This window comes from Cebus imitator, unplaced genomic scaffold (assembly GCF_001604975.1).
Source record: "Cebus imitator isolate Cc_AM_T3 unplaced genomic scaffold, Cebus_imitator-1.0 Scaffold197, whole genome shotgun sequence".
In the NCBI taxonomy this organism is placed as follows: domain Eukaryota; kingdom Metazoa; phylum Chordata; class Mammalia; order Primates; family Cebidae; genus Cebus; species Cebus imitator.
The window spans coordinates 2,378,222-2,388,790 of NW_016107512.1; the positions used below are offsets into that span (position 1 = coordinate 2,378,222).

A 10,569-nucleotide genomic window follows, 5' to 3' on the forward strand; every position below is an offset into this window, starting at 1 on the left:
AAAATTGAAAAAAAAAAAAAAAAAAAAAGTTAGCCAGGTGTGGTGACATGTGCTTACATTCCCAGCTACTTGGGAGGCTGAGGTAGGAGGATCATCTGAGCCTGGGAGGTTGAGGCTGCAGTAAGCCATGATTGTGCCACTGCACATGGCCTGGGTTACAGAATGAGACCCAGTCTCAAAACAAAAAACAAACCACGAAGAAAGTATACTAATATGCTATCAGTGATTCTCTTCAAGAGGTAGGATTTTGAGAGGTTTTAATTCTCTTTGGTATGTCTTTCTATATTATCCACATATTCTACAGTGAACATGGTTACATTATATTTTTAAAAGGCAAAATAAGCAACATTTAAATACGTTGATAGGATGATATGCCTCTGGAAGAGTGCATCAGAACCTTCAATGGTGGTTGTCCCTAGTTAGGGCAACTAGGGGCTCAGGGACTGGGGTGAAAGACTACATTTTTCTAGTTTTGAATATCATACCACTTGTATGTGTTACAAATTAAAACATAAATAAATAGAAAGGAAGAACATCTTGATAGGAAGGAAGGTGAGGGCTTGCTGGGTGTCATCTGTGTGGCTCTGGTGTCTACTACACTGCGGTGATGCAGGTGAGATGGCCATGCAGAGGGACCTTGCACTGGGGTGGGTGGGCACAGTGCCCTGGCAGGATACTCCTCTCCTGTCTCCTCAGGTCCAGATCAAGGAAGAGACCCGCTTAGTGTATATCATTGACCAGATTGACAAGGCTGTGGCCATCATCCCCCGAGGCGCCCTCTTCAAGACCCCTTTTGGACCCACCCATGTCAACCGGACCTTTGAAGGTGAGTTCTCTGGGGCCCCTCTCAAGGTCTGGAGGGTATCTTTTCCCAGACAGTAGAACTTATGTCTGGGAGTCCAGCAGGGGAACTTGCACACTTCATCAAAGAAGGAATAGCTGTGACCTTATCATCTGGGAAGGTGTGCCCAGTGACCTGGCCCTGGTGGTCGGTATGGGCTCCCCAGTCACTGGCCCCTGACTCTCTTCAGCTGAGGAGTGGGACAGCCTATAGTCCCCTGGTCCCAGGGCTTTACATGGGTCTGGGCTACTTGCTGTTTCCTATCTCCTTCCTCCTATCTCCTCCTTGGACCCTCCCCTCCCCTCCCCTCCCCTCCCCTCCTTCCCTTCTCTTTCCCCTCCCCTTTCCCCTGTCTCTTTCTCTCCCATCCCTCCTTCCCTCCCTTCCTTCCTTGAGGGAGTCTCACTCTGTCCCCAGGCTGGAGTGCAGTGGTGCAATCTCGGCTCACTGCAACCTCCGCCTCCTGGGCTCAAGAGATTCTCCTGCCTCAGCCTTCCGAGTAGCTGGGACTAAAGGTGTGCACCACCACACCCAGCTAATTTTTTGTATTTTTAGCAGAGATGGGGTTTCACCATGTTGGCCAGGATGTTCTCAATCTCCTGACCTCATGATCTGCCTGCCTCGGCCTCCCAAACTGCTGGGATTATAGGTGTAAGCCACCGCGCCTAGCCCACTTCTTTCTTGAGTTTCGCTCTTATCATCCAGGCCAGAGTGCGATGGCACGATCTTGGCTCACTGCAACCTCTGCCTCCTGAGTTCAAATGATTCTCCTGCCTCAGCCTCCTGAGTAGCTGGAATTATAGGCACCTACCACCACACCCAGCTAATTTTTGTATTTTCAGTAGAGACAAGGTTTCGCCATGTTGGCCAGGCTGCTTTCACACTCCTGACCTTAGGTGATCCACCTGCCTGGGCCTCCCAAAGTGCTGGGATTACAGGTGTGAGCCACTGCATCTGAGGGGACTCTATGGCAGGATCTGGTCTAAGTTTGGACTGAGGGAACGCTAATCCCTTTTATTCCTTCAGCTGTCTGTCAGTGGTTGACAGGGTCTTTTGCAAGCCCCACCATGTGGTCCCAATGCAGAGAGAAAGGGGGTTGGGGAGTTTTAGGCTAACCATCCTTTTCCTGCCTGCCACCTCTTTCTAGGACTGTCCTTGTCTGAGGCCAAGAAGCTCAGCTCCTACTTCCACTTCAGGGAGCCTGTTGAGCTAAAGAATAAGACCTTGCTTGAGAAGGCTGACCTGGACCCCTCCTTGGATTTCATGGACTCCTTGGAGCACGATGTCCCCAAAGGTAATAGTCCATTACCTTGAGGCCATGGGATCTGTCCTCAGGTCATAGCAGTGGGCCATGCCACCTGTCATTCTCCTCTGAGACTGGAACCAAGGGCCTAGTGGAAGTTGGTGGTTCACCATGGGTTTCTGAGGGCGGGGCTTTCCCAGGGCCTAGAGCTTATAGTGTACACTTGATGAATGTTCTTGAATTACAGAAGCTAGGATTGTTTTCCATACGCTTTCACAGAGCAGAGGTATCTCAGCGTCTCTTGATTTTCATAGCAATCTTGAATGAGGCAGGTTGGAAATATTCTCCCAAACATCCCTGAAAATACTAACCATACTTACATCTCAACTATTACTTTTGGGATTCTGGGATTTGGGGATTGGATATAATGCTTGGCACATGTAAGTGGGGGTTGACTGATTGAATAGCAAACCACCTGCTAAGGCAAGTTCTGTGCATCTGCTTTCTACTATACATATAGGAGAAAGTGTTTAAAATCTTAAAGCATACAGCTTTAGAGGCCTTCCTGTGTTGTAGGGCCTACCTGGCCCAGGCACAAACCCAGCAGTTGTTAGCAGGGCCGCTGAGACCCCATTTCCTTCCCTTGAGCATCTCCCATAGAGTCTTCGGATGCTATGACCCAATCCAGGTGCCAGGCTCTAGGCCACTGGGGGCCAGGCCCAAGGCACAGACTCAGTGCCCTACTTCTTTTTCTTCCTTTGTTTGGTGTTCCTGAGAATGAGAGGGATCTAATGATGATGATGGCAATGATGATGACAATAACAACTAACTCATGAAACATGACACTGCTGCCGGGTTCGGTGGCTCATGCCGGTAATCCAAGAACTTTGGGAGGCGAGTGGATTGCCTGAGCTCAGGAGTTCAAGACCAACCTGGGCCACATGGTGAAACCCTGTCTCTACTAAAATACAAAAAATCAGCCCAGCATGGCGGCATACACCTATAGTCCCAGCTACTCGGGAGGCTGAGGCAGGAGAATTGTTAGAACCCGAGAGGCGGATGTTGCAGTGAGTCGGGATTGCGCCACTGCATTCCAGCCTGGGCAACAGAGCGAGACTCTGTTTCTTAAAAATAAAAAGAAACATGACACTGCTTATTGTGTGCCAGGCACTGTACTCAGCTCTTGCCATGCCTTATCTCATTTTAATCTTCACAGCCAGCCTATTTTATCCCCATTTTACAGATGAAGAAACAGGGGCTCAGAGACTTAAACCCAAGGACACAGTAAGTGTTCAAGTGTCAGATTCCATGGCTCTGGCATAAACTGTATTAAGTAAACAACACAGTTTAAACGATAATAGGAACCACAGGACGATGGTCACCCACAGCTCTAGGGGGAAACACTTTTGAAGAGCAGCCAACGACCCAGCTAGACAAGATCTCAGGATGGGGGTGGGGACGGCAAGGGCTGTGGAATCAGACAGGCTGTTGGCCACTTACTAGCTGTGTGACTTCATGTAAATCCCTCCATTTCCCTGTGCCTCAGTTTCCTCATTTCTAAAAGGGGAGAATTGGTATTTTCTACCTCATTGGGTTGTTATGAGAATTAAATGGACTACTCATCTGATCTGATCTTGGAAGCTAAGCAGGGTCAGGCCTGGTGAGTACCTGGATGTGAGAATTAAATGAGTTAACTCATGTCCAAAATGCTTATAACAGTGCCTAACACATCGTAAGGACTCAAATGAAAATCAACACACTAGCCGGGCGTGGTGGCTCATGCCTGTAACCCCAGCACTTTGGGAGGCCAACGTGGGTGGATCACTGGAGGTCTGGAGTTCAAGATCAGCCTGGCCAACATGGCAAAACCCCATCTCTACTAAAAATAGAAAAATTAGCTGGGTATGGTGGCACGTGTCTATAATCCCAGCTACTCGGGAGGCTGAGGTAGGAAGAATTGCTTGAGCTCGGGAGGCAGTTCTCTGCCTCCACCTTCCGGGTAGCTGGGATTATAGGTGCCCGCCACCACGCCCAGCTAATTTTTGTATTTTTAATAGAGATGGGGTTTCACCATCTTGGCCAGGCTGGTCTTTAACTCCTGACCTTGTGATCCACCTGCCTCAGCCTCCCAAAGTGCTGGGATTACAGGTGTGAGCTACCATGCCCGGCCAAAAGCCTACAGCATCCAGTATTCCCAGGTTTTTTTTTTAAAAGTCTTGCTCTGTTGTCAGCCTCCTGAGTAGCTGCCACTTCAGGCACACGCCCCTATGCCCAGCTGATTTTTGTATCTGTAGTAGAGATGAGGTTTCACCATGTTGGCCAGGATGATCTCCATCTCTTGACCTCATGATCTGCCTGCCTGGGCCTCCCAAAGTGCTGGGATTACAGGTGTGAGCCACTGTGCTGGCTTAGGTAATATTCTTAATCCTTTGTTGTCATTTCAACAATGTTCACAGCATCTTCACTAGGAGTGGGTTTCATCTTAAGAAACCACTTTCTTTGCTCATTTGTAAGAAGCAACCCCTCATCCATTTAAGTTTTATCATGAGATTACAGCAATTCAGTTACATCTTCATGCTCCACTTCTGAATTCTAATTCTTTTGCTATTTCTACCACATCTGCAGTTACTTCCTCCACTGAAGTCTTTTTTTTTTTTTTTTTTGAGACGTAGTCTTGCTTCTTTTGTCACCCAGCCTGGAATGCAATGGCGGGATCTCGACTCACTGCAACCTCCACCTCCTGGGTTCAAGCGATTCTCCGGTGTAGCTGGAATTACAGGTGCTTGCAACCATGCCTGGCTTTTTTTTTTTTTTTTTAAAAGTAGAAATAGCGTTTCACCAAATTGGCCAGGCTGCTCTGAACTCCTGACCTCAGGTGATCCACCCACCTCGGCCTCCCAAAGTGCTGGGATTACAAGCGTGAGCTACTGCACCCAGCCTGGCTTTTTTTTTTTTTTTTTTGAGACAGAGTCTTTCTCTGTTGCCAGGCTGGAGTGCAGTGGTGCAATCTCAGCTCACTTGCATCCTCTGGCTCCCGGGTTCAAGTGATCCTCCTGCCTCAGCCTCCTGAGTAGCTGGATGACAGGCATGTGTCACGATACCTGGCTATTTTTTGTATTTTTAGTAGAGACGAGGTTTCACCATGTTGGCCAGCCTGGTCTTGAACTGATCTCAAGGGATCTTCCTGCCTCAGCCTCCCGAGTAGCTGGGACTACAGGTATGGACCACCATGCCTGACTAGTTTTTGTATTTTTTGTAGAGATGAGGTTTCACTGTGTTGCCCAGGCTGGGCTTGAACAACTGAGCTCAAGGGATCCACCCACTTCAGCCTCCCAAAGTGCTGGGATTACACCCATGAGCCACTGCGCCTAGCCTAGGCCCACCTTTTTCTCTTGATGGTTTGATGAGAGCCATGGTGATGGAGTGGAAGTGTGGATGGTCAGAGGAGGGCAGACAGCTCTGATTTTCCTCCCCAGTTCCCTTATCAGTTAGGAAAAGGGCATACTGAGCTGCTGGAAGGCTCCCCTGCCAGGCAGGCAGCAGCTGGGCCGGGCTGCTAATTGGGGCCAAAACCCCAAGGAAGAGCTCCCTGGGACACCAGGACTGGCTGGAGGGACGGGATTTGCCAGCTGTTTTCTGGCCAGTGAGGATAACTGTTTCCTTTCAGGGTCTGAGGCAACTGTTCAGGGTGACTTCATGTGGCTTCTGAGCAGGTGTGGTTTAGGCTGGCCCTGTTCCTGGGACTCCTGCTCTCTGTGTCCATGAGGCAGGCCAGCGGCTCAGCATCTTGGCCCTTGGTTGAAGTGATAAGATATGCCTTGGCTGAAGAGAGGAGGGGGAGGGCCATTGTTCTCATGAGCTGTCATGCCATGTCCAGGGATCTGCAATGTTCTATGGGAGTGGGTAGCTGGTTCTGGGGTACCAGGACCATCCTCCTGCGGGATCCAGGGCAATGACTAAGAGTTCTCCAAACTTGGGCTGGCTGCAGCCAGGTGGCATAGATGCAGCTGTGGGTCAGGAGGATATATATATATATAAATTTTGAGTCTTGCTGCAACCTTGGCTCACTGCAACCTCCGCCTCCTGGGTTCAAGCGATTCTCCTGCCTCAGCCTCCCAAGTAGCTGGGATTACAGGCACAGGCCACCATGCCGGACTAATTTTTGTATTTTTAGGAGAGACAGGGTTTCACCATGTTGGCCAGGCTGTTCTTGAACTCCTGACCTCAGGTGATCCACTCACCTCTGCCTCCTAAAATGCTGGGATTACAGGCGCGAGCCACCGCGCCCAGCCAGGGGGCTAGCTTTCTAGGTAGTATCCTGCCATTTGATGCTCCCTGACCATCCACTATATCAGCAAATAGCCACTGAGCAGCTACAACAGGCACCTGTGATGCCCTTGGACTAAGACACCTCCCTTGCCTCTGAGGTTTGAGAAGATCACATGAAACAGAGGATGGGAAAGGGAAATGTAAACTAGAAGGTGCCTTGCAAGCAGGGTCATCGGTGTCCTGGGAGGTAGTGTGGGAGGTAGTGTGGGAGGGCTGGAGCGGATGTCTCAGAATTGCCAGGTGCAGTCAGACTGGGGCTCCTTCCCAAGCAATTTCTCAGCAGCAATGCTTAGTTCAGGCAGCAGAGGGCAGCATGGGGCCTGCCTGCCTGGAAAGCAGCCTTTGAAAGCTGCTGCTGGTGTTGGCTGAGGACTGGGAAGGGGGCAAGTGAGGCGTGCATGGTGGTGGTGGGGGGTAACATGGTGCCCTCGGTCAGCCTTCCCTTAGGGATGTGTGCAGGTGGTGCTTCCTGTCTCAGTTTCTTGGAAGCCTGGCTGACCAAGTGTTCGGCCTTCTGGGCCATGGGGCCTGACTCTGCTGCTCATCAATTTGATAGGGCACTGGTGGCCAGGGGTGCCTCACTCTTCCTCTGTCCTCAGGCCTCTAAGGATTACATGATTCTATCTTGTGGCCCTTCTAGGGGATGGGGGTGCCTCTCCCACTGGAAATCCATGGCCATTTTTTTGTGTGACAAAAATTTTGTTGGTACTCATCTGAGAGGGTTTAAGCCATCTGTTGCCCCTAGACAGCCCTGGTCCCCAGCCTGGCCCACTCTCCCTCAATCTTAATCCCAGAGCAGCCTTTCTTCCAGGATGGCAGGAGAATGTAATTAGAGTAAGTACACACTAGCCTGAGGTTTCCCTACTAGCAAGGTGGGTGAGACCCTGGGGGCCCCCTCCTGACTTAACAACTTGTACCCATCACATTCTCAAAACACAGCTTCTGGAGAAGAGTGGCTGCCAGAGGGCAGGAGGGATTTGGGGAGAGAGGAGAGAGCAGGGGCTGTGAACCTGCAGCACCAGGGCTGCAGGGGGTTTTTCCCTGAGTTCTGGAGGCGGTGACAGCAGCTGGCTGGGCTCAGCCTGTTCAGCAGTTGCAGTAAGAAAGTGGGTGAAGGTGACAGCAAGTGCCTGGCTCTTCAGGTAGATGCTACGTGACTCCTGGCACGTTGAGAGTCTGTGTGTTTCCTGGGCGACCAGCTGAACCAGGGACGATGAGAGAACAGGAGTGTGACAGGAATGTGAGGGAGGGAGGCAGTGCTGTTTTCTGGCTGGCCCCTCACATGCCACTTCCATACTCCACCAGGACCCTACCGCCTATGCGATGTTGCCCCCTGCCTGGTGGCGGCTCTGTCTTTCTCTAGCTCCCCTGCCAGTTTCTCCTTGCTCTCTGGGTAGGAGCCCCTGCTGATAGGCCTGGGCCACTTTACCCAAAAACACTGTTCCTCCCACTCTGTGCCCCCTACCCCATTACTGGAGGCAAGCGGTGGCTAAAGCCTAGGCTGACAGGCTGGTTTGAGGGCAGGACCCAGCTCTTGCCCAGGCATGCCAAGGTGCTGGCAACAATGAACTGAGAAGGGTCTAGGTTGGAGGACTCCAGGATTCCATTTTCTCCAGGGCAGCATCTGGCCCAGGCAGGCTGCAAGCTGTCCTCCCTTGGAAGGCAAAGACAGATAAGGCAATCTGGTCTTAGTTCAAGGGGCCAAGGGACAGTGTGTTTATGGAGGCTGCCCCCTGACAATCCTCTGGGCTGGTGGGGTGACGGAGGGGGAATGGGACCTTCCAGGGTCTGCTTCTTGCCCGAGGCCGAAAGCAGTGGAGTAGGAACACTCTGTCCTGTCGGACCCCAATCCTCATCAACCCTAAGCAGTGTTTTCTGGAGATGCATAACCAGGAAAGTACCAGGCTAGGGACACTTGAACTCTGAGGGCAGGCCTGAGAGGCAGAAGACCTCAAGCACCAGAGAAAAGTTGTAAGAGTCTGGGGAAATGCTCCATCTCAGGGGCAGTGTACTTTCTTCCTAATGTTGTCCTGCAGGCACCGTGTGGGCTAGGGGAGCTGACAGGTCCACACCGCGAATCTGACTTCATTATCCCTTGCATGGGTGATGGCACTTGGTGCTAAAGGGAGCTTTGTGACTGGCTTCTCCCTGAGCAGGAACAGGGACAGTCAAACTGGGGTTTTGACCTGGGCAGGCGGCTATACCTTGAGCAGGGCTGAGCTGCCATGAGGATCAGGGGTTCTTGGCAATCAGGTTTCTTAGATGAAGGGTGGCCCCCAGTGGGTGGGCACTGAGTTGTGAGGCTGGTGGGTGTGGAGTGACCAGGGTGGACCATGGTTGAGGTGGTCCGTGGGAAGCTGGAGCAGCAGCAGCCAAGCAGCCGGGCTGAGCTGGCAGCTGATGAAGGCTTCGGAGCAGCTCTCAGCGCATGGCTGGCTGGTCCAACACCAAAACTTTCAAAGCATTTGCCTTTCTGGCAGGGCCCGTAACAGGGCTGTGGCTGGGCCGGGAGAGGCCTCAGTGCACAGGGGAATAGAAGCCCCAGATCTTCATCCAGAGGCGATTTTCCCAGGCTCCTTCCTCCCACACTGTGGCTCCCTCCCTCAGTTCTGGAGCTGAATTAAGGCCCTTCCAGCCAAGTCCTCATGGCTGCATGACTTAGCCCTTAGCAGGGCTGCTCCTGTGTGGGGAGGCAAAAACCAGGGCAGAACCCAGGACAAAGGCTCATTAGGGGCAGCCCAAGTCCCCTCCCACCAAGGATGGCTCCCAGTTTACCAGCTGCCAGAAAGGGCCATTGAGCTAGGAGGCCTGAACTAGCCAAACTTCTATTTGAGCCTTCCTTTCCTGGTCTGGTCTAATCCAACTCAGGAGAGGCTTCTGGGAGTGGGGAAAGACAGAGCAAAATGGCAAGTAGGGGCAAACCACACTAGAACTGGTGACTGCACTGGGTATAGGGTGAGAGGAGCTGGTGTCTCCCTTGGCCCAGCCTAACTCCCCTCTGCCTGTGGATTCAGCCTCCTCCCCCACTCAACCTTTAGCTAGACTTGCTGACAGGAACAAAACAGACTGGTTCGAGTTTCACCTCTTCATTTCCTCTGCCCTCTTAATGAGCAGTGAGAAGGCTAAAAGGGCCAGGTGTGGTGGCTCACACCTGTAATCCCAGTGCTTTGGGCAGCCAAGGTGGGAGGACTGCTTGAGCCCAGCAGTTTGAGACCAGCCTGGGCAATACAGTAAGGCTCCATCTCTACAAAAAATCAAAAAAGCTAGCAGGGTGTGTCAGTGCATGCCCATGGTCCCAGCTACTCTGGAGGCTAAGGTGGGAGGCTCACTTGAGCCCAGGAGTCAAGGTTGCGGTGAGTTGATTGTGCCATTGCATTCCAGCCTGGGTGACATGCTCTTAAATCGAAAATAAGAATGGCTGCCGGGCGCGGTGGCTCACGCCTGTAATCCCAGCACTTTGGGAGGCCAAGGCGGGTGGATCACGAGATCAAGAGATCGAGACCATCCTGGTCAACATGGTGAAACCCCATCTCTACTAAAAATACAAAACATTAGCTGGGCATGGTGGCCGGGCCTGTAATCCCAGCTGCTCAGGAGGCTGAGGCAGGAGAATTGCCTGAACCCAGGAGGCGGAGGTTGCGGTGAGCCGAGATCGCGCCATTGCACTCCAGCCTGGGTAACAAGAGCGAAACTCCGTCTCAAAAAAAAAAAAAAAAAAAAAAAAAAAAAAAAAAAAAAAAAAAAAAAAAAAAAAAAAAATAATAATAATGGCTAAAAGGCAACTGGAATAAAGCACCTCGGAGAATTAAAGGGTCTTTCCCCAGTGGACCCTGAGCACCCAGGCCTCATCTCTTCCCTGTCTCCTCCCAGGGTCCTGGAGTATCCAGATGGAGAGGGGCAATGCCCTGGTGGTGCTGCGCAGCCTGCTCTGGCCAGGCCTCACCTTCTACCATGCTCCCCGCACCAAGAACTATGGCTACATCTATGTGGGCACTGGTGAGAAGAACATGGACTTGCCCTTCATGCTATAGAAGGCGCCAGCCTGGATTTTTAAACACAGCATCTTAACATGATTTTCTTAAGCTTCAGTGAACTTGGCCTGGTTGTTCTGTCCTACCTTCTTATCTCCAACGTCGTCTGGTTCCAGGTTCTGACA

At 51.5% G+C, this 10,569-nt stretch overlaps 1 protein-coding gene across 3 annotated transcripts in view; it reads left to right on the forward strand.

Annotated features, from left to right (window-relative positions):
* RSPH9 (radial spoke head component 9) overlaps positions 1–10,506 on the forward strand; it is a 19,898-nt gene extending 9,392 nt beyond the window's left edge. The window contains exons 3-6 of one of the 3 annotated variants that reach the window (XM_017547389.2): positions 697–826; positions 1,989–2,135; positions 3,328–3,368; positions 10,284–10,506. In XM_017547389.2, the coding sequence (XP_017402878.1) occupies positions 697–826; positions 1,989–2,135; positions 3,328–3,368; positions 10,284–10,481 (516 nt within the window). In that variant the 3' untranslated portion in view covers positions 10,482–10,506. Of the gene's footprint in view, positions 1–696; positions 827–1,988; positions 2,136–3,327; positions 3,369–5,751; positions 5,809–10,283 lie in introns of those variants that run through there. The other 2 variants (XM_017547392.2, XM_017547390.2) reach the window with 2 other exon arrangements.
* Positions 10,507–10,569: the final 63 nt, after the last annotated feature.